Source organism: Apium graveolens, chromosome 3 (assembly GCF_009905375.1).
Source record: "Apium graveolens cultivar Ventura chromosome 3, ASM990537v1, whole genome shotgun sequence".
Lineage (NCBI taxonomy): Eukaryota > Viridiplantae > Streptophyta > Magnoliopsida > Apiales > Apiaceae > Apium > Apium graveolens.
The window spans coordinates 144,706,053-144,729,727 of record NC_133649.1 but is presented as its reverse complement, the minus strand read 5'-3'; the positions used below and the strand labels follow the sequence as shown (position 1 = coordinate 144,729,727).

Here is a 23,675-nt window from a genome sequence, read left to right as displayed (position 1 = left end):
CAGAAGTCGAGTCCATAGATGAAAGCCCCAACAGTAGCCCTCGAGGGAATATCCTAGTGAAAATCCTGAGAGAAGGCATATTAAAAATCCCCTTAGGAATTGCTAAGAAGAAGCCCCTCAGAATAATCTATGAGCAAGCCCCTTGAATAAAGCTCTTGAACAATCTTATTACGGAAACCTGATGAGTGAATTATATAGTGGAAGCTCGGTGGAAGTCTTGGTGGAAGCCCTGATAAAAGTCCTGATGGAAGCCCTTGAGGGAAACCATAATGAAAACCCCTTACAAAAGTCTCCACTTTCTAGCATGCAAATCATACTCCCATCTTATTTACATGACCTTATGGACTTCTTTTATCGTATCTTCTATGTAACAGACCTGGTCAACCATGCTAACCGAGCCCATTTTTTTGTAGGCTATAAGTCCGGCCCAACTCTGATTTTAGATAATATGTTTGGTTGAGAAGTATAATCAAGAACATATGGGTTATCAAACATCACGAGAAGTCTCACTGTAATATTTGAGGATCAACTTAAGGAAGAATATATTAAAGAAGATAAAACAATGATGGAATTTGAGATAATGCACCATATGAAGAGGAAGCATAGTGGCGGGGAGGGAGAAATTGCTTTAAAAGTTGACATTAGTAAGGCATATGATCGCGTGGATTGGAACTACTTGAAGCATCGAATGAGTAGTATGGGTTTTTGTAAAAAATGGATTAATTGAATAATGTTATGAGTATCAACTGTGTCCGAAGAGGTGTGTTTCAGTGGCACATATATTGGTCATATTAATCCTAAGAGAGGTCTCCGCCAGGGTGACCCGTTACCCCTGTATTTATTTCTTCTTTGTGTGGAGGGCCTATCGAGTTCTATAGAGCAAGCCGCAACTAGTGGAAATATTCAGGGGTGTCAAATTAGTCCCTCGGCTCCGATCATAACACATCTTCTATTTACGGATGATATTATTTTATTTTTAAAGAAAATTTGGAACAAGCAACTGCTGTGGCGCTTCTTAATGATTATGAACTGCATTTGGGCCAATCTGTAAATTTTTAAAAATCGGGAGTGCTGTTTAGTTCAAATGTTAGAAGGGACATGCAAGAGGAGCTATCTGAAATATTAAGTGTGCACACTAAGCTTGTTGGAAAAAAATATATAGGGCTTCCCTCAATGATTTTAGGTCGAAGAAACGGGTTTTTGGCTTCATCAAAGACATGGTCTGGAAGTGTATCCAAAGCTGGCAAGCAAAACCTTTGTCAAAAGGAGCTAAACTTGTGTTGATAAAAAAATGTTGCTCAATCTATTCCCTCGTATTGTATGTTGTGTTTTTTACTTCCTAAAACTCTCTGTCAAGAATTGGAAAGAATGTTGAATAAGTTCGGGTGGGGTTTGAATGTGAATGACAGTAATGGTATAAGATGGCACTCATGAGAGGCAATGTGCATGCCAAAGAGTAAGGGCAAACTGGGATTTCGGGACTTGCATGGTTTCAATATTTCATTAATTGGTAAACATTGCTGGAAATTGATAAACCAACCTCAGTCGTTAATTGCTCGATTGTTCAAAGCAAGGTACTACCCTGATTCCGATTTTTTGAATGCTGCAAAATGGATAGGCTCTAGCTTTTTGTGGATTGGAATTCATACATCAAAAGAAACTTTATATAAGGGTTAAAGATCGGTGGTAGGCAATGAAACAAACATAGTTTCCACCAAGGATAATTGGCTTCGTAATAAGAGTGATCTCAATGTGAATTATATTCATGTTTATGAGGGTCGTAATGAAAAGGTCTCTTATTGGTTTATTCCAGGTATGAAGCAGTGGGATGTTGGGAGAATAAAGGCTCATTTTCTTGAAAATAACGCTAAAGCTATTATTACAGTTCCATTACCTCAAAGAGAAGTAAAAAACATGGTGGTTTGGGTGGAATCTACAGATGGTCAGCACAGTGAAGTCAGGATATAGACTTTGGTAGAGTTAAAATGCTGGGGGGTAAATGTGCTGCAAGGTGAAGGTTGGAAGAAGATTTGGAGATTGGCATTGCCTCATATATTCAAAATATTTCTCTGGAGGTTTTGTACGAACACTATTCCTGTTATAAACCGTCTAAGCTCCAAAGGTGTGAATTTATCTGATACGTGTCCTATGTGTTCTATGGATGCCGAACATCTTCTTCATGTTTTCTTCAACTATCAGTTTGCGTCTCAGTGTTGGGGTCATATGGGTGTTTCTTATGATATGCAAAATGTTACGAGTGCCTCTGAATGGTTGATAAATAAACTTGGTACTTGCATGAATGCCGAATTGATTAAGATTGTTGAGGTCCTATGGGGTGTCTGGTTCCGGAGAAATAGAAGAGTTTGGGATGATAAAATAGTGTCTCATGTTATAGCCATGGATTGGAGTGTGAAAGTTGTGATAGACTGGCAAAAAGCCCAATGAACGGGTGGACAAGTTATGGCGAAAAGAAAGTCAATCCAGGAGGTAGATTTTAGTCGTTGGAAACCTCCAGAGAGTGAGTTTGTTAAAGTAAATGTTGATTCATCTGTTTTTATAGGAGCTGAACACTTCTCAGTAGGTATGGTGATAAAGGACTGGTAGGGAAATTTTCTCGAAGCAAAGACTATTAGTTTGCCAAGGGTTAATTCAATTATATAGGATGCGACTATTGGAGTGTATGAGGCACTGACATGGGTTGAAAACAAAGAAATGGTGCAGGTAATTATTGAGACGGACTCCCTTAGTACAGTACAAGCTCTGCAAAATAGCAATGAAAATCAGCTAGAGGTGGGTCATATTTTGCAGAATTATAAAAAAAAGTTTCGTGCAAATTCAAGTTTTTCTGTATTTTTTGTTAGAAATCATGCAAATAAGGTGGCTCATGAGTTAGCCATAATACCTTGTATGATCATTACTTTATCATTTTAACGTCTCCTCCGCGTTTGAGACTCTCTTGTATGATTTATCTTTTTAACGAAAGTTTGCATTATTTAAAAAAAAACAAAGTTTTTCTACACTCATGAATTTAAAATGAATGGTGAAATTGATGTATAACAAATTCGTTCATATGACAACATTATAGATTTATTTACGAAATCATAACTAAATTCAAAATTTGAAAAATTACGACATAACATTGAAATTTGTCGACTTAAGAATTTGTTAAAACAAAACTTCAGAGAGCGATTAATTTAATAAAAAGCGATTGTCTTTTTTTCTTTTGCCAAAATTTTTATCCAATTAAATATTTGTTGACAATATTTTAAAGAGTCAGCTTATGATACAGACTGTAATGATAATCAAAGGGGAATGTTATGCGATGATTGTCACGTGGTCAAATTTTGAATAGTAACAATAGGTTCATACGAGTAAAAACTTCACACTGCATCCCATATTATTCTTTCTTGTAAGCCTATAAATAACTCCATTCAATAAAGATAAGAAATATACCAAAATATGGCGGTAAACAATTTACAACTTATTGTTGATGTGATGTTTGTTTGTTGGTAAAATTCAAACCTTGAAACTTATTTATATCTCTATAAATAATAAATGTGAGTTTGCATATTGTATTATTTTAATATTTTAAATCTACGATTCCGATTATTTGTTAAAGAAAATCTGATAATTGTGAGATTGAATAACCAAAATAAAAATTTAACTGAATTATATCACGCTCCGATTATTATAATTTAGGACAAATAACTAGTATTTTACTACAATATACTGATATTAGCTATGATAGAGTATGGGTCGGTTCAGATCGGTTTTTGAATAAAACCAGAACCGTAACTATATATCTTCGGTTTTAAAAATCAAAAACCGCAACCGCAACCAAACTAACGGTTCGGTTTTAAAAACCTCGGTTTCGGTTTATATCGGTTCGGTTACAAAACCAGATGAATAAAAATGAAATAAAAAATATTTAGTTCTAAGTAAAATTATGCTTAAACATATTTAGGCTCTGTTTGAGATTGCTGTTAAAAATTGTTGTGCTGTTAAAAAAAGTGTTGCTGGAAAAAGTGCTGTTGTAAAAATCAGATGACTGTTTGGTAATTTTTTTGATACGTATATGTTTTGATACAAAAAATTAAAAATAATGATGCTTTTGATAAAGTTTGATGGTGAAATCAGCATCTGCTTCCCGCAACAGCTGAAAAGCAGCTTTTTCTAAAAGCATGGTGGACTTGTTTTTTCTAACAGCAGCTTTTAAGCCAAAAGTACTTTTCAGAAAAGCAGCTTATAAATTTTACCAAACAGTTTTTTAACTGCTTTTCAGCGAAAAGCTGCAACAGCAATACCAAACACACCCTTAGTCAGAATACTACACGAAGTTAAAACACTTCAGACTCCTGGAAAACAAAGCTTCATTGTCTTTTTTTTATCATTTGTATGTTGTTCGGAGTTCACTAGTAGTAGATATCATGGACACATATATACAGTGCTTATTTTTGCTAACAGAGTTTTACAGTGTCAATAACCCCCTATATAATACTATGTTCCGTAGCTAATTCAGTAGGTAGTAGTCCATTAAAGGCCAGACGACTTGTACACACTATATACAAAGTAACACACACTGAAATTACAAAATGCCTGGAATTTTTTTTATAAAATTTATCTATATTTACATATAATTATATAATTAATTTATTAATATTAATTATTGGTTCGGTTTGGTTAGAACTTATAACCGGAATCACACCATTTAAATCAGTTCGGTTATATATTTTCCGGTTTCTGTTTCGATTTTGAATCGATTTTTCTCGGCTCAATTTTTACCGGTTTTATCATTTACGATTCGATTTTGATTTTAATTCGTTTTTTTGGTCAGGCCTAATATTAGCCAACAATATTTCCCCACGGACAAGACTCGACGCATCTATAAAAAAGCACCGACTTTTTATTAGGATAACACCGGCGAAGAGCTTCCCTAATCATAATCACAGTTCACAGAGCTTACAGAGGCGTAATTTAAGGCCAAAAAAACTCATAAAAGTCAGTCGCATTCACACTCGACACATGTGCGATTTTTTTTATTAAAAGTGTAAATAATTTGCTAAAATTACACTTTTCTATGAACTCCTATTTTGAACCAACGTTCATGAAGTTAACGATGTTTGTATCAAGATATTAAAAACAATCTAGGAGTATTTGATAATAGTTCACAAAGAAAGAGATAAATATACCATAAAAATTAGGTTAACATTTAAATATTTTCAATGATAAAAATAATTTAATAACTTAGTTTTTATAAAATAAAAATAATTGATATAATTCATATGTTATTTTATTAAGAAAAGTTCATTATATTATTTAATAAGATATTAACATATGATTTTTTTTTATAAAAACTATATTGTTGTAAATTTAAATGTTTTTTATTTTTCTGAAATTATCTAAGAAAAACCAAATTAAAAATTAATTATATAATTTTTTAATTATCCCAAAATGAACAAGTAAATAAATAAAACAATTGATTTCCTTTGTCCTCATTTTCCTTAGCAGTTCCATTCAATTTTCATGGTGTCCCTTTCTGAATATAAAAAAACCATTGCAAAGAAAATGGTTAAGCATTCAACTATCCGGATATGCCTGAATTTGACTATATAAAAAAAAAGCTCTATGCAATTGGGTAGAAAGAAAACAATTTTTTGAAAAATTATATTCTCATTAATGGGATTAAAATTAGTTTACGATCAATTTTTTTAAAAAAAGAACAAAAATTTATTTTACGAACACCAGCCCCAGTGGAATCCGGTAAGTATCGGATGTACTTGTCCCAAACCCGAATTACATCCTAACAGAACCCCCTGGACCCAACTTCACAAGTACATCACATTGAACACAACATGAACTCTACTGAATCCCATCATTGTACTAGGTATTTTCTCATTCTTCTTTTTTTTTATTTAAGCTTTACATTCTCCTAATTTACAACATTTAATCTATACATATATGCTGATTCAATCAGGTGTCTGCAATGATACTAGCTCTAATTTTACCCCAAAAATGGTGGAATTCACCATTTTAAATGCGAGATTTACTTACATTCATCATTACACAACTTCTGTCGACACACACCATGTTGTTGTTCGACCAAATGCCTCATTGAACTTCATTCTACTCGTTTCTCGATTTCTTCTCTTGGCCATTCCCTTTCTTCTCTTGCTCCTCAAGGTATAACTATTTTATACTGTTTTCTTTAATTACATATATATATATATATATATGTGTGTGTGTATTGTGTATATATGCTGCCTTATTTGATCAGTTGCGAGAGAGGCTTATTTGATGATGTTGCGTATTTAAGACATAGATAAATTTTAGTAGAAGGGGTTAATTGTATGAGATGTTTAGGTAATGAAATGAATGATGTTAACAATGTACATGTGAGCAATTATTAAAATTGTAAAGGGTAATTCTTGGCTAGATATGCGATGCAATTATTAGTTCGGTGAGAGTTACATTAACAGTTAATTATTTTAACTCCAAAGAAATATTTGCATTTTAGTAACTAGAGATGTTAAAGGGTAAAACAGAAATCCCGTTATTAGTGTTAAGTCAATACATTCTAGTTGACCAAACAGTTTGGTTTTAACTTCTTGTTTGATTCTATGTTCGTTTTATACTTGATGATTAATAGTCAATGAAAAATTAGAAACTGCAAGGACTAAAATGGGTGGAATCACGCGAAGGAAGAGGGGAAACATAGTGATTTTATAAAGAATGCGATTGAAGAGTTAGATGAAAAATGACAGAAAATATATATAAGTATAGCAGTGTTTAGCCAATGCAGAGTGTCTGGTTACTTTAGTTCCTAGTCCTGAAGTGATATTAATGGTAAATGCTGTATTTTTCCATCATATTTTTATCTAATTATAACTTTCAACTGCACAGTCGAACTTTCTTCAACCATATTACATTAATTTTTTTTTGTATATGCATATGTTTATGACTTTCACGGTTTATCCTTATACATGACAGAATGAATCAGCTACTTTAATTCTTTGGATTCTCCTTGTCGTGTCCTTACTCTTCAAATTATGGTTATGGAAGCCTGTCGATAAAGGTGAGGAATTAAGTTGGGTATACCTATCTTGAAATTTTCTGAACTCTGTGTACTTAGGTACATATGGAGTAGGTTTACATGATTGTGTGTCGAATAATCCTATTTGATGTAACGTTTCTGTACTAAAATTAAATTACTGTTATCGCCTTATGCTCCAACTACTATGATATGTTCGACATGCCTGACCAACTACTATGCCCCTTGCACCATTAAAAGGTTGCTTATATACACCATCAGATGAGGCCGAAGTGTGCAGCATTCCGTTTATATACGATGAAGTTTATAGTTCTTTACCACTGGGGTCTGTATATCAGGATGCCGATGCAGGACAGCCATATCCCATCAGATGTAGCCTTGGAGATAATTGTGATATGATTTCCCCCAAAATAATTTTAACCATCCAAAGTTTTTGCCACAAATGAAATTATACTCCCTCCATTCTGGTATATAAAGACCAAAGTTTGACTTTTTTTGAATCATATGATGGTATTCTAAAATTTAATAGTCAGAAGAGATAATATTCACAAACTAAATAATAAGGACAAAAGAAATTATATCAGTTTTCATTTTTGAATTTAGGTTGTGCTGCACCAAATTTAGAAAATTATCATAGTCTATCATGTAATTTGGACGGAATTGACGACTCTCTATCTTCGTCAATTCTTTCAACTTGTATAGTATATACGTTAATTAGTCAACCGTGTCTATATAATATAGTTGTCTGTCACATTTTTGTTTGTTTCTGGTTCCCTTTTACTTTCCCTTGTAGGAGATGCTAGAACTGAGTTGTATAAATGATCTTCCTGTCAATGGATTAATATATTCATTTTAGCTATATCATCTTATGTTTCAGAATCAATTATTATCATGCCAAATTTTGGAGTACAGCTGGAAACTCAATATAGATGGTACTTCACTATCCTATCATATATATCCGAGTGCAATTTTGATCGTTATGAGTTTATGTTAATATGTATCTGCAGTACCTTCTGTGTCAATCCTTATGGAAAAGCTTCATTATGCAGATCGTATTCATGTTTTAAGTAGGTTCTATCATTTCATTTAATTATTCTTTAAAGTGTTTAGTTTTAAAGAATTTCTCGATACTAACTAATCCTTTAAAATCTAGTTTATCAGTAACATTTTATAATATTATGTATGACCAGTAAAATTTCTATGTAAGCATACTTTCTACAAGCAATATCTAAAGATTTTATAGGATTTACCCATTGGTTGCAATACAGAGTCTTATAATATGTTAATTTTTCAAGTTAACTGGTTTTCTGTCCATCCCAAGTGGTCATCGTTAATGTGTTCCTTTTGTCATTTACATTTTCTTTGGCCTTTTTTTAGCACTCAGCATCTGCATGAGTCTCCTAGTTCACTCCTAAAATTAAAATAAACAATTAAATTCCTAGTAAGAACTAAGAACTACAATAATGTTCTTTTTAATTGCTGTCTTTTTATATTTTATTCATATTCCAATTCATCTATGACAATGATTTAAATATGGGCAATTAGTGGAAGAATGCGAGGGAAAAGAATATTTTATTAATAAAAATAGGTTGAAAGCCATCTAGAGACTAGAGGTGAGGAGAGAGGGGGTACTCTTAAGTTTTTAAAGAGCTTCTAAGAGTCTCTTGGAGCTCTAACCTAAGCAATTCTCTTTATTTTTCAACTTAGGAGCTTAAATAAAGAGTATCTTGGAGATCCTCTTACATTGTTATAGTTCTTATGGGTAGATTTCTTGAAGATTTGGATAACCTATGAAATCTCTACTTTAACCCTCGGGAAAAAGTTTCATTATTCCAGCACAAACTTCCTTCAAATCTTATCAGTTTGTATGAAGTATAAAGTGCTAGTCTCACTCTTTCTCTTGTCTCTTTAATCACAAACTCTACTAACGAGTTCCTTTTTTTCCTCCACCTACAAATAGTGGGAGTAACTCCAGGCGGTTTATCCCAATGAGCAAAATTCTGAAACCAGTGCTCAATGAATGTGTGACGCCTGTTACTTGCTACTGGAGTTTATCTTTAATTGTAAGAGGTGAAGAAGAACTTACATTAGTTTTCAAGGTAATTGGTTGATTTTTCTATCAAAGTTAAATATATCTTAACTACGAGTGTGTTTTTATCAATATATTAATAAACTAAATATATAAGCATGTTAGGGTGCACTTGTGTGTGTATTCACCTAAACTAGTCCAATAAAGATGAGCACACTAACGACCTTGAATTCAAAAGTCATTCCTTCTGCCAACATTTGTTTCTTCTGTGTCGCTTCTCGCTAATGATGTTGACATTTGGTATCCAGGAATTACAACCACCCATTAAAATGTTAGTTCCTATCTGGAAGGCTTTGTGCGCAGCTGCAGATTGTAGATAAAACTCTAGCAGGGTTGTAGAGAAATTTTACTCCTGAACAAGATGACAATTATTATTGGGATCGAGAGTTAGCTTCAAATATCGAAGTTTCCGACTCTTGTACTCTGACAGACTGCCCTATATCAACAGCAGTAGCCATGGTGTTTTAGGAAACGGTTGCATCCTACTTGATTAAGTTAGATTATGAAATATTATACAAACCAAATTTTGTAGAACATGATCCTGGATTCTTTAGTTGAGGATTTACAGAATCCAAGTGCTTAATCGGATTAGCCGAATAGTGTTGCATTAGTAACAATTTTCTTCATACTAGTGTTGTATTTTTTGTCCAATTGTAAAACATTGATGATTTACAGGATCCTAGTACTTGATTGGATAGCAAATATTGTTGCAGTGGAAACACTTTGCTCCAATATCCGGTGTTGTATTTTTGTCCTAAAATTGTTAAAAATTTATATGATTGAATATCAAATCCCTTCACTGTTTCTTCACAAGGATGGAAATAATTGATATCTTTTAGTACTGTTTAGTCGAACATGCTTACCATAATTCCACAAATGCAACATCAGCTTTCATCTGCTATGTTACTTCAAATGTATGTCATTCTTGGTATAAATATACAGTACCAAGCATCCAACGTATTGATGCTATCGATAACTATGTGGTCTCAACTTGCGTTAAAACAAAATCAGGGTTCTTTCTCTCTATCTGCTGTTCCAAGAAGGCAACAACAAAAGGAGCTGCGCCTGCGCCTCTCTTCTGGTTGCCTGGGCAGTGAAAGGGCATATTTGTATCTCCGTCAGCATCTTGAGGACTCAGTTCAGGTATGAAGCCTCCCCTCCATTGCCAAGTTGATTAACAAAGATATGAACAGTTAGTTCTGTTCTTGAGTTTCAATTATAATGTTTTGTCTCTTAGTAGAGTTCTCCGGTGCATTGTGTCTCGAAATTCTGCTTCAGCTTACAAATAACTATTTTTTTTTCTTATATCTTCGGAGTTTGTACAATGAAAATCTAAAACAATAGCAAAAATAACATATAGAAACCATTAGGTAAACATCTTGTAAGTGCTGGCCGATACAACAATAGTTCGTAAACCTCCAATTGGTGCAAGAATTGTAATTAGAATACCAATTGTGATGCATACCTGTAATCATAGACAATTTGAAAATTGTTATTATATATTGATAAATAATGTGATGATAAACGTTGGAGTCACAAGGATTCAGGAAAGACTGTCTTACATAAGAGGCACACCAGTGAAAACTCCATTTCTTGGGTTTCTTGAGGGCCAGCCAGAAAATACCAGGGAGCTATGAACAAACAGTATATTGTCAAAAAACAAAATTGTTATAGAATTATATAGACATACATATTACTTGAAAAAATAAAAAATATAACTCACAAAGTAAGATGTTGATGAAAATGCAAGCCCTCCAAAAAATCCCAATAATCCTCCAAAAAACGGAATTAATATCCCAATGAAGGCCGTCATAGCTGTGAGCCGAGAGTATGTGATTGCAGCGTTAGAGACATATAGGAGGATGTTGTTGAACAAACTCAACTTATTCGTTTGAACAGAAATGCTATAAAGTTTTGTGGCTCACTAAAGCATGTTAGACAAACAGAAAATGAATTATGGTAGGGAAATCTCCAGCAACACTAGAGGACAAGCATCAGAATTTGACTCTGCTACTTCCATTAAAGAATGTCAACTTAAATTACAACTAGCAATCCTCTGATGAAGTTTTTCATCAACTTACCCACATATAAACTACGTGTAATAAGGCGAAGAGATCGTCCGGGAGTGAGTTTTCTTACTTGCAGCAGATAGGATTCCATCTTATCAAACACCACAATCGCAAACACCTGAACATACCAAAGTAACAAATTGTTTACTAATGAGAATCCAGACAACTTGACTTGCACTATCGGCTAAACTACAGTTATTTATTTCGCTCTAATAAATCTTATATTTATTGAATATATATACCTGGTAACTTCCGAGAACATGGATGAAGACCATGAAATTAGCAACAACAATAAGCCAATCAGGCTTTTCAAGAGTAACAAGAACATCATCATCAACTTGATCACCAAAAGCCCAGAAACCCCCAATGGAAACACAGAAATAACAAATGGCAACAATGATATAAGCAACAATAACACCTCTCCACATGGGTTTTCTTGAAGGTGAAGGAATGGTGGCTTGAATCTCTAAAGCAACACTATGGCCTGCAAATGCAAACGCAATTGTACCAAGACTGCTGAATACATCAAATACTACTCCTGCTGTTGTATGAGATCTCACCCCATAACTTACGTTCTTTCTATTATCCGCTCCTCTGATTAATGATGCAACAAATGCTATCATTGAATAACTGCAGCAAATAGAACACCGTATTCAAAATTTAAAACAACAATATAGGATGCTATTTAACTAATTAAACGACTAAATGACAAGCTGGACCTCCAATACTAAACCAAATCAATCCAGTGTATTTCACTTGTAAGTAAAGAGTAAAGAGGCGAGATTGCCATCCTTAACCCTACTCCAAGAATTAGAGCCGAGAAAGGTTGTTTCAGTAAAGACCCGGCTTTTGGACCCTCAAGTTGTAAAATGGAAAAGTTGAGCACTAGAGTCAAAATTTAAGTCGTTTACCATGCCTCTTAATTCACTATCATGTATTTTGTTTCAAGTTCTATCTTTATCTTAGCCTTACTCTTTTGTAAAACAGCCAAAATCTCTATTTTTTCTGGCTACATTGTTCAAATTTCCTCATTTTCAGTTATGACTTTGATTGTGTTTGTTATAGTTACCAAACCCTGCACTTTGGAGGTCCAAATTCTCATTTAGACTAAGAAGAGAACGTAGAACGAAAGAAATTACGCAAAAGACATGACTGCAGCGGCCAAGGAAACAATCTTCAAGGAGTTAAAGTCAGGAACTTGAGACAAAATCAGTTGTATGAAAGCAAATACGAGGATGAAATAAGTTTGGCGAACTCCACTGAACCAGGAATGCAACATATCACAACTCTTTTTCAAAGACTTGCCTCCAGTAACCATATATACTATGTCTGTTGCAACTTGTACAATCAACTGCTGGGGAGTGACCATCCAGTACCCGACTGTCGGCCCATATGCATATTCTCCCAATTCAGAATATCTGTCAAATCTCTTTTCTGGCTCCATTTCATGCATTTGTATCAGTTGCCAGAATGAATAAAACGTTACTATCCACGATATTCCTAGAGCCAGTATACCCGGAATCCTACAAATATCAAACCAAAAAATAGATCGTAACTTATGGAATGTTAATCCATAGAAGCTGCTTTTAATGAACCAATTTTGCAGCAGCCAAAGTTACGGTCATTGAACCATCTACAAATATTCCTACTAGTGCGATTTTTTTCTTTATTTTTACAAAGTACTAAATGTTTTAAATTCTGTTAGGAATTAGAGTAGCTTAGATGATTTATAGGAGAATCTCTCTGCATAATGTTACTAGGCATTGTCCTCCCTTATTATAAGGTTGCATTTTGTAGCCCTGCTTAAAATTCTGGTTCCACCACCGAACACTCACACACACACATAACACATACATGATGGGAGTACCTACCAGCCAAGTTGGGACATGGCGTAGGGTAAGCCAAGTACGCCAGCGCCAACAACTGCAGTTACATTATGGAAGGTAGAGTAATACCATTTAGCATTTCGGTTGGCTGTGATAGGCAACCATCTATTAATTTCTTCCCTTTCTTCCGCAGACTGCATATTCTGAACATCACTTGCTGCCATTCTTCTTCTCCTGCTGTTTTAACCAGACACGTCAATATTTTCGTTCCATCACATGCTTATACATAAAAATGTGAAAGTGTTGTTCTTGTTAGGATAATATGACAGATAGAAGCAAAAAACTTAACCTTGGAAAGTCATTCTTGTTTGATATACATTGAATGTTGTTTGAGAGTAGTAGTATGTAAGTTGATTAAGGTGGCACACGTTGAGTAATTTTGGGAGTTTGGACAGATTGTTTGGGGGGAATAACTCATCCAGCATCCACTTTATCTGCATGCATTCTAACCATTAATTTGGAGTGTTTTGTTTTGAATTAGTCAAGCTAGGACATTTCATATATTATTATTATGGGAAATGTGGTGTTATTACAAGATAATTAGTTTGTGTTTGTTAATCATAAACCGTTAGGTCAAACATGTAGCTTGTAGTAGTGACATTAGAGAATACAGTAATAATTTTGGGAGACCAACCTTTTGCTCAATAATAAAGTGTTATTTTTTAAATGTACACTGATTTTACACCCATTTTTTCGTGTAATTCATCACAATACCAATTCTGAAAATATATGGATAAAACACCATTTAATTAAGCATTTTTAATTGGATAACGATAATATGTATTTTTGAATTGGTTATATCAGAAAATTATAAAAGATACACATTTTCAATTTGAAAATTACTTTTCAGATACTCAACTATCAAATACGTATTAATAAAAGTTAATTTTTTGAATATCTATTTAACAAATGCGTATCTAATACAAAAATAGGATAGCTAATTTATAAATGCATATCCCAAATGATAAAATCAGTCAGCTGCTGTCGTAATAGATATTTTCATCCGGTTTCATCAAAAAAATATTTTTTTAACATTCTTTCTTAAAATACGTACGAAAAAATAAAATACCAATTTCATTTCAAAGAATATAATGATAAAAATGACTATAAATTACTCAAAATTACGGAGTATTGGCCTAAAAATACATAGCATCCTTCCCGTTTTGCTCTTAAAAAAAGCCATTAGAAAAATGTCTTAAGAAATCATTAATACTTTTTTTTTGTTGGAAGAAATCAGAGGTAAATATATATATATGAATATCTAAATTCTAAAAGTTGAAATGTGGTCTAAACAGTAAAATCAGTTGATTATTTTTAAATTTGATCGAGGTTATATTTAAATTTGATCAAAATCGACCGATTTTTCAAAAATTGCCTATAAATTATTCAAAAATTGATCAAAAATATATTCAATTTGATCGAATTATTTACTGCAGACTTTAATGGTGATTTGGTCAAAAATTGGTGAAAAAGTGGTATAATTGTAAATTAGTGCCAACATTAAGGGGCAAATAACTGAGAAGTAGTTGCAGACTTGCAGTTCGATGGGATCTACTTAGGTTTCTGGTAACTAAACCGATCACAATACTTCTGACAGAATAAATAGTAGTACTCGTATATACAAAATTATTATATTTTGAAATCACAACAAAATAAACAAATATACTTATCAATTTATTAAAATAAATAAACCTGTCCTATTTTTACCTAGCTTGCAGACCATTCTCTTCCATATATATATCTCCCCCTCTACAAACCCTAAAAAAACATTTTATATGAAGATGATTGCTGGACCAGGTATTGAATCTACCTCATTTTATCAAGCTTTTATGTAACTTAAATAGATAACGCAGTTAAATTATGAATTTATATTCAGGATCACTTGATTCTGAGCTATATTGTATTTGCATAATTCTCTTCAATTTTGCTTGAAATTTTGTTTTTTTGGTATTGTAATTTTACTATCTTTGTTGCATGTTTATTATTGATGGATTCATTCTTTTAAGTTACTACTTTCAAATTGTGGTTCTACTCTTTTGTGTTTTCTTGTTTTGTTTATAAATTTACTGAAGTTTGAACTAGGAGGACTTGATGAATTTATTATATTTCCTTTTTGTGTTTTGTTGAGTTGATGAAAGATTTATTTTTTATAAGGAAATGGGGTAAATCTTTGATGGGTTTTGGATTCGTTGGTGAGTTAAGTTTACGATATTGTCTCAAGGTGTGATCTGATATTTTTGTTCTTTTCTTGTAATTTGAAGTTTAATATATCGTTTTGAGGTGTGTCTGATATCTCATATGTTGATGTTAGTCATTTGTATGCTGATGTACTACCTGTAAAGCTTTATATAGCTTTCTTTCTCAGTACAGAATTAAATTATGATCACTATTGCTTATGAGCTTAATTTATCTGCATCATTCTCTTCGATTTAATTGTAAATTTGTGTTTTTTTTGTAGTTAATCGTGATCAATTTATCTGTTTGTTTATTATGATATCCGCTGCTTAGTGATTATATGTGACGGTTTTGGATTGATTGGTAAGTTTAGTTCTGATATGACTGTGGAGGTGTGCTTTGTTTTCTTTTTTTCTTGTAGTGTGAATGTGCTACAGGGGATAATTTCATGCTTTCTTCTGAATAGTAATGGAAGCTAATCTCTCTGATGGAAATAATTTGGACGCTGATGTTCTTTTACCGCCTCGAAAGCGGCTCCTGGCCGGATTAAAAAAACAAAATTTTGATGGCAGATCACATATGCCATCAACATTTGTAGTTTCTGGTAAATTTGATATCCTGCTTAGTAATTTGTTGGAGTCTCATATGAATAAATCCCCAGAAGAAATCATGGAGGACTCAAGGTCTGCAGTTGAAACTGCAAATAAGGTTGCAAAAGCTGCAAGAGCCGTTGCGGAAAATAAGGCTGAGGTAGCAGCCAAAGCTATGGCTGCTGCTAAGAGTGCTCTGGATTTGTTTGCAATTATGCCTGAGACATCTAGCAGAGAAAAATATATGAGAAAGAATAAGATGAAGAGGCAAGTCCCAGTTAATATTTTGTTTAATAAGAAACAAAGGGTTGAGCATGATGCAGAATTAGCACGTGACTTGCACCGGGCCATTAATAGCTCCCCAAGAACTGTAAAGACCTCTTCAATTCCTGATTTGAAGAGTGTAGAACATAAGAGGCTTGTGAAGAGTTTGTCTTTGCAAAAGCTGAAATACAATAATGGAGGACCTAGCCCTCCTGTGAGCAATGGGAATGGTCAAACAGATAAGTTGTATTCTTATGGCTCTGCGCAGGGAGCTTATGATTATAGAATTGATGAAAACATATCAAAATTAGATAAAGCTGATCAGTCAAAGATGACAGATAGGGTTTCGAGTTTCTATGGGGGCAAAATGAAGGAATCTATGGAGGATCCTGTTAGCTTTTGCAGAAAAAGGGGAAGGATCAAGCAAAAAAAGTTGCTTTTGAGCATTTGCAGTTTCAGGGATCAAGAAAAACCCAACGAACAGCTGAAACATAAAAGTGAGGCGCTGTCTGATGGAAATGTGAACAAAGATACTGCAAGCAATAATAATCTGTTGTATGTAGGTCCTGCTGGTGGTAGTGCGATGTCATATGATAGGTCAACAACATGGAAATACAAGGAATTTCATGGACCAGCGATAATTAAACAACACAAAGTCATGCAGTTATAGATTAAAGTCATTTGCAACTACCAGTGGCTAGAAGTCTTCAGCCAAGGTAGTTTTTTCTTCTGCTATTTTATGTTGATTATTTCTCTATTAATCTGAGATCATTCTTGTCGCGATGGTCAAGTGTATACTTGATATCAGCTAGGACATGGTTTTGAACCCCCGGAAACAGCCTCTTTGTGATAAATAAGGGTAAGGCTACCTGCATTGGGACCTTCTTCCCAAGTCCTGCTGATGCGGGAGCCTTGTGCACTGGGTACGACCTTTTTATATGGATTCACTTATCTCTTTGCTTCTCGTTAGAGCAACTTTTTTCTATCAAGTTGGTATTATTATATGTTTTTAGTTGCACACTTCTTCTCATTGAATCCCATACAGTAGCATATTTCAAACTGATGGTATGCCTCATTGATGTTGTGTAAAATAATATTCCTCGGCCTTATATCTTACAGAAAATTTTCCAGCATGACACTTGAGCTTTGTTGTTGTATTAGAATAATTGTTTATTTAGAATCCTCCTCCTAAAAAATGACAGTGTCTTTCTTCTTTTTTTTGGGCCTGACTTTTGCCACAGGTGAACATAATTTTCTCATAACATGTTTTTATAACTAAATTGTATTACTAAATTCTTATTCATGGTTTTGTAATGCATCACTGGAGTATTATTTTCCAGGTATAGTTTGATCAGAAGACATCTATCACATGGCCTGCACCGTTTAGTTCATTTATCAAAGAAGTTAGTAGATGATAGGAATAAATCATGTTTGCTTGGAATATTACCGTGTTTATAGGATTTTACCAATGCCCTATAGATCCCTCATCAACTGTGTTAAGCCGTTAATATATAAAATTCACCATTACCTTCGGTTATGTAACCGGGGCTTGTTAAATGTTTGCTGCAGTGGTCTTATTTAGGTTAACTTTGACGGAACAGTTGTGTGGTGATTTACAAAGGTTTTGATGTTTGAAGGTTGTCCATCATTTGAAGACTAGATTGATGCTCGAGATGTTGCAGTTCTGCCCTCCCTTGAATTACTCGGGGTCTCACAGTGTATTTAATAAGATTATGTAAAGTCAGCATATATGACTCGCTTATGGAATGGGACAGACTTTAATTATTTTGTTGTCGTCATTGCAATTTTAACTGATGCATCAATTATGCAAGTGTTATTAGCATATCACATAAAGTTTAAAGATATCATTGATCCTACAAATTTTCTGCCAGTAAGAAGATAGCTTGGTATCATGTGTTTGCTATGTGAAAAGAGAATTGTATATTAAACAATGGCACTTCCTTTCTGTGTAGATCATTGTCAGAATTATTTTTAGAGTAAATAGCAAAGTGATGGCTGGACTTTACCGGCTTTTGCGTTTTGGTGGCCGAAATTTCAAATTTGCAATATATTAGTCAAATATTGCTTTTAACTCCTCGAAAAGATGGCCAAGGGCCAGTTTTTGAGGAACAAAAAGTAATTTTTTTTCTTAAAAAAGTGGCTCTCAGCAATGTTTGGCCACTATATTGCAGCTTTTAAATTTCGGCCATCAAAATGAAAAAGCAAGTAAAATTCAGCTGCACTCTTATTTTGATGCAAGTATTGAAAGCATGCTACATTTTACCTTGTATATTTTCAGTTATCATGCAATATAGGACTGAGTCTAATCTATGTTGGAGCTCGATAGATGACTACAAGATGGAGCTTTGTAAGAAGTTGAGTTGCAGTAGATAATTTTTTTGGGTAAGCTTGGATTTCATGTCAAACTTGATGAGTCGGGCTCAACTCAATAGTAGATATGCAGACGGCCAGACACCCTGCCAATCCACTTTATATACATTATAGCTTGTGCTCTATTTAGTTGGAGTGAAAACTCTTGAGTTTGAACAATAAAATCTGTATATGTTTACCAAATAACGTATCAAGCTCAAACTCAAAAAACTCGACTAGCACTCATTTTGTTGATCTGATTAGAATTTAATTTTATTTCAGTCGTTACTTTTAAACCAAGTAGGTTCACGGTAATTAACCCCTGTATATTAGTCTTGTATATCTTTTTCTTTTGTTGTATAAAAAAGTAACAATGTATGGAAGTTCTTGGTTTGTAATAGTTGCACTTAGATAGACACACAACAGTCAACCTCAATGTTAGTTGTACACAGATAAGGGTGAGTCTATTTCCTCTGGTTTGAGGATAAGTGTGAAATCTTTTTGGTGCGTAATGGCTCATCAATTTTTAAAAATAGACACGGCCCTTATCCCTAACTTTACCAAATGTCACTACCTTTCATAAGGTCCCAACGCAAGCCATTGCTTTCTACATAAAAAAACCTTACTGGGGTTTGCCACACTATAGTTCATCCCCCCCGTTTCACACAAATAGGAGCAGTGTCAAGAAAACGCATCAATCCATCAAGTCACGTTCAACCAAAAAAAGAACTGGCCAATGGTACATTTCTCTCCATTATTCTAGCCCGTGGGGATGTTTAGTATACAGTCGTAAGAGTTTAAAAGAAAATAGGGAAGAAAACAACCAAAAAAAGAATTGAAGCTTATATGTGTTAAACGTAAACAGAATCTCAATAAATCAAAAAATAGTTTCTATAGTAATACTATATAGGCGGGAGATGGAGTGCTTCTGCAGATTTCCCCTTATCTTCACTCATGCGACTTAATTTTAAGGTTTCTCTTTCAATAATTCGCCTTTTCTACACTAGACTCAACTGCCAGGATTCTTCAAGTTAAGCCATGGGTGTTGCAAACATTGCTGAGCAGTTGGTCGCTTCTCAGGTGCGAAATCAAGAATAGGACTAAGAAACTGTGCTAATTCACGTGCATCCGTGTTAGAAAGTTTAAATTTGTCAACCAGCAATCGATCAAGTGTGCAGTATTTTAACCTCCGGATCCTCTTCAGATCTCCATGTCTGTCAAAATAGTCTTTGGATCGACGTCCTCCAATAGCAATCTGTATGCCAAATCATAAAAACATAATTCCCAGAGAGAAACAAAGGAGCTGAAAAAGAAGTAGGTGACTAACATGCTTACCTTCCTAGGAATTTTCCCAAGGAGTTCCATCATTAGAGCAAGATGGTCCTGCATTCAGAGACTTATCAATTACAAAAAGGTAAAAATTTAATTCAGATGATAAATTTAATCAACTGGTTAAAAAAGAAGTTGTCTGATCTGAGTCAGTCTTCAAAAATATCAATCAAGTAAGAATGGTTTCAGCTGGCAGGGTTCTTTTTATTTACCCCTTAACTAAATTTAGTACATCACAAAAAAATTATAAATTAGTTGATTGATTATGAATTAAAGGAAATGAAGAGAGGACAAATGATAACCGGAAATACCTCATCCTCACTAAATCCTTGGGTACCCTTAGGGGTGAACATCATCTCACCAGTGGCAAGCTCAAAAGCTGTGCAAGCAAATGACCACATATCGGCAGAAAATGAGTAGTCAGACTGTAGTATAACTTCAGGAGCTCTATATTGTCTTGTTTGAATTTCTTCAGCAAATTTCTTGCTCTCCCAACATGTATTACCAAAATCCACGATTTTGCAATTCATATCTATCCCATCTAGACATCTGGCAGGCTTTGGAGCTGAAACAAATCCACCCCTTTTGGTAGATATTGTGGCCACTGCTCTCCTAGCCCTCTGCTTTAGCCTTTTCTCAATAACACTCATAGTAGCACTTCCATTAGAAACCCCTTCAGGCTTTTCAAGAATGGGGGCCATCTTAGACTTAATTGGGTCTTTCGAAGAATTTATAGTGGAAAGAAGAAGAATGTTTTCAGGTTTTAGGTCTGTGTGTATTAGACTGAGTTCTCTATGCAAATAATCCAAACCAGTCAATACGCATTTGCATATCTCCCTTACCTTGTTCATTTCAAGGCCTTTATAACGGTTGTATCTGATTAGCCGGAGAATATTATCCCCGAGAAATTCGAGAACCATGCACCAATGTTGTCCATTTGGGCCTACATGCTTAAAATGGTCAATTAACCTTACAACATATTTACTATTCGTGGGGTCACCATTAGCAATAGCAGAAAGAACTTCAATTTCATGGAGAGCAGATTGACCGAATTCTGGTGCACTTTTCTGAATTTTTAAAGCTACATATGCCTGCAACAAAGCCAGAAAGAGGATTAATTTTGATGATTAAAGAAGTTGTCCGCGGAAAAACGTTGAAGGAGAGAAGAAAGAATATACATCTATAATATTACGTATGTAGAAGAAAGGGACCCATTTTTAAGGAGTTCTTTAGTAAGATATGCTGGATTCGATCAGTCTCAAATCTCAGCTGAATGGAGTCGCTAAGGCCATGTTGGGAAGTATAGTTGCCTTATGATCAAACACTGACTATTGATATCAATCCCAATTCCCTACGAATTGTCCAGAAACTTTATATCCGTGCTCTTAACTGTAATCAGTAAACTTTAAAAGAGAAACTATCCTGAACCTATGTGAAAGCGGCAAGACGAACAAGATATATAACATTGTTGACAAGACTATCAAAACCTATCCATTTGTAAATACATTTTCATCTCTCCTTATCTATGCTAAATTAGAAACTCTTTTATAACTTAAACTTGAAGTGTACTTAAGTAGACAATTTGATACAATCATACTACAGAAAAATATGGATCTACGCACATACCACTGCGCACACATTCTGGTGCATGCTTAGTTATTATGAAAAGACATCCTTACATTGTTTTATTTAGATAATAACAAATATCTAGATGAGAAAATATGATTCATTTTTTCCTCATAAGTTTCTATTTCCCTGATAACTATTTCTGGTTTTGTTTCCAGATAACATAAATAATACATTATGTAGTACTGATAAGATATTTCTTTACAAACATTTGAGAACACGTCTAATAGCACCATAACAATATGTAACAACGCATTTCTCATACTATACTATATTATTCTGCGATAGGGGATATGATAAATCTTGAAAAACATTTAAGAACACATCTAACAACAACATCATAATGATGTGGAAGTTGGAACAAGGCATTGTTATTTTTTGGATAAGGTTGAATAGAATTGATCAAGAAGCTTGACACTAGTCATAAGGTAAAGTTATTTCATTATATTATACCATTTTGATATGATCTGACCTTTTTAATAGAATATTACAACAGTTTGAAGTTCCAGAATTTTGTCTAAACACTTGTAAGCCGTATTGTTCTTCGAGTAAAAAGTATGATATATTAATTAGGACATAAAATTCCGTGTAGTTCAACGGCTTCTCATTATCTCTTTTTCAACTCTTGGGTCGCATCATATATATATGTGACTTGCTGTTCAGAGATGATTGAAAATCATAAAGCTCCAGGAAGCAAGGATGCTTGTTTTACCCAACGTGACCCTGTATTGTTACTTATATACTCGCACAAACTTTGATCATCCTATTTTCCAATCGTACTCCAAATTAGTATTAAGTACTTTAACAAAAGCTCAGTTTTAGTGTAAGTGTAACTTAAAAAAGTCATTTATTTAATTCATTGCTTTGTTAACTAATTTTATCATAAATAACATCAAATATATTAATGATATTTTTGTGAATGCCATATATCCCCGCAGCTGAATCCCCGTATTTGTGAAACACATGCATATTGTATCCCGCACCCTTATCCCTGCTTCTAAGGGTGCCTCTAAGGGCGTAACGCTATTTACAACAATTATATTAAATCAAAATGTGAATTAATAATTATATTAAATCAAAATGTAAATTAACAATTTCTCTTAAAGTCAAGACTCCTTTAACTTAAACCTTATAATGTTTTGTACCTTAATGCATATAAATATAAATCAATCTCCATGAAATTTAGATGTCAATGATCATAAAAATAAATATTAGTCAACATTTATTTTGGTTGCCAAGTCAACAACAATAAATTTACAAAAACAATATAGAAACATAAATGCAAATATGAATATTGAATATGGAAACTAATCCAAATCTAGCAGCAACCATTAAAAAAACAAACATAAAAGATTCTATCAAAACATAAACATAACAATCATACACATGATCCGATCCAAACATAAACTAAAACATCTCAGATCATATCTTAACATACAAAACACATACATTAACAATTATATAATCAAACACACATTAATCAAATCTAAATAAACAGAATAAAAATAAAAAGAGACATACCTCTTTCTGAGTATCATAAGCCAGCCAAACAGTAGAAAACTGACCCCACCCGAGTTTTCTCTGGGCGATGTACCGGCCGGAAGCAAACGTATCGGCAACTCTGACGGCGTGATACCCACCTTTCCGGTAAGAATCAAACCCCTCGTCTTCTTCAGATGATCCAGATGATGAAGAACATGACATGGTGATGATGATGATCACTATAAATTTATATATATAAATTATTAGATTTCAAGTTGTAATTTTTAGGTGATCAAATGTTTTATGATCGGGAGAGAAAAGAAATGGAAATTGTATTAGCCGATGCATATATATGATGTAGGTTTATTTACAGGGGAGAGAGAGAGAGGTGATTAACACAAGACTCTCCACTTTTTTCTCCTTTTTTCTAATTTAATTATTACCTATACTTTTTGGAGGATTTATTTCTCCATTTTAATGGCTTTGATTAATGATAAAAATGATGTTCTTTCTTTTCAATAATTTTTTATGTATTGTAAAGTAATTCAGGTTAAAGTGTACTGTAGTAGAATATCTGTATATGTATTAGGTGGGAGGGGGGTAATCAATGGAAAATGAGTTGATTACTGTGTTTGTATCTATACTTCAAGTACACCTCTGCTGAATTTTATGAATCAATACTGTCATAATTGTATGCAATCTTTTGTTAGGAGTACATACAACACTATATTTGATATGAAAAACCTA

The 23,675-nt window shown here is 33.7% G+C and overlaps 5 protein-coding genes across 10 annotated transcripts; 3 read left to right on the top strand and 2 right to left on the bottom strand.

The window, feature by feature from the left end:
- Positions 1-562: 562 nt before the first annotated feature.
- LOC141714621 (uncharacterized) lies at positions 563-2,445 on the top strand. Its single transcript, XM_074518129.1, has 3 exons — positions 563-701; positions 1,814-1,942; positions 2,012-2,445. The coding sequence occupies exons 1-3, from the start codon at positions 563-565 to the stop codon at positions 2,443-2,445; spliced, it is 702 nt and encodes a 233-aa protein (XP_074374230.1).
- A 3,234-nt stretch (positions 2,446-5,679) lies between these two features.
- LOC141712816 (uncharacterized) lies at positions 5,680-9,869 on the top strand. The gene is made up of 6 exons (XM_074515892.1): positions 5,680-5,884; positions 5,975-6,180; positions 6,988-7,072; positions 7,926-7,980; positions 9,009-9,147; positions 9,386-9,869. Exons 2-6 carry the CDS (start codon positions 6,013-6,015, stop codon positions 9,455-9,457), a joined length of 519 nt encoding a protein of 172 aa, XP_074371993.1. The 5' UTR covers positions 5,680-5,884; positions 5,975-6,012; the 3' UTR covers positions 9,458-9,869.
- A 99-nt stretch (positions 9,870-9,968) lies between these two features.
- On the bottom strand, positions 9,969-13,262 carry LOC141712815 (lysine histidine transporter-like 5). The gene is made up of 7 exons (XM_074515891.1): positions 13,078-13,262; positions 12,346-12,729; positions 11,449-11,836; positions 11,219-11,324; positions 10,861-10,952; positions 10,700-10,768; positions 9,969-10,602 (listed from the first exon to the last, which is right to left on the bottom strand). Exons 1-7 carry the CDS (start codon positions 13,254-13,256, stop codon positions 10,504-10,506), a joined length of 1,317 nt encoding a protein of 438 aa, XP_074371992.1. The 5' UTR covers positions 13,257-13,262; the 3' UTR covers positions 9,969-10,503.
- Positions 13,263-14,656: 1,394 nt separating this feature from the next.
- Positions 14,657-17,983, top strand: LOC141712814 (uncharacterized). 6 transcript variants are annotated; one of them, XR_012571712.1, is made up of 4 exons: positions 14,657-14,889; positions 15,734-16,837; positions 16,913-17,044; positions 17,759-17,983. XR_012571712.1 is itself a non-coding variant. In XM_074515888.1 (3 exons), exons 1-2 carry the CDS (start codon positions 14,868-14,870, stop codon positions 16,789-16,791), a joined length of 1,080 nt encoding a protein of 359 aa, XP_074371989.1. In that variant the 5' UTR covers positions 14,657-14,867; the 3' UTR covers positions 16,792-16,837; positions 17,759-17,983. The 6 variants fall into 6 exon arrangements, 4 of the variants coding, with proteins under 4 accessions (XP_074371989.1, XP_074371988.1, XP_074371990.1 ...); XR_012571711.1 differs by having other exon boundaries at positions 17,691-17,983; XM_074515888.1 differs by lacking the exon at positions 16,913-17,044.
- A 1,224-nt stretch (positions 17,984-19,207) lies between these two features.
- Positions 19,208-23,379, bottom strand: LOC141712813 (uncharacterized). The gene is made up of 4 exons (XM_074515886.1): positions 22,968-23,379; positions 20,132-20,911; positions 19,827-19,874; positions 19,208-19,746 (listed from the first exon to the last, which is right to left on the bottom strand). The coding sequence occupies exons 1-4, from the start codon at positions 23,148-23,150 to the stop codon at positions 19,501-19,503; spliced, it is 1,257 nt and encodes a 418-aa protein (XP_074371987.1). The 5' UTR covers positions 23,151-23,379; the 3' UTR covers positions 19,208-19,500.
- Positions 23,380-23,675: the final 296 nt, after the last annotated feature.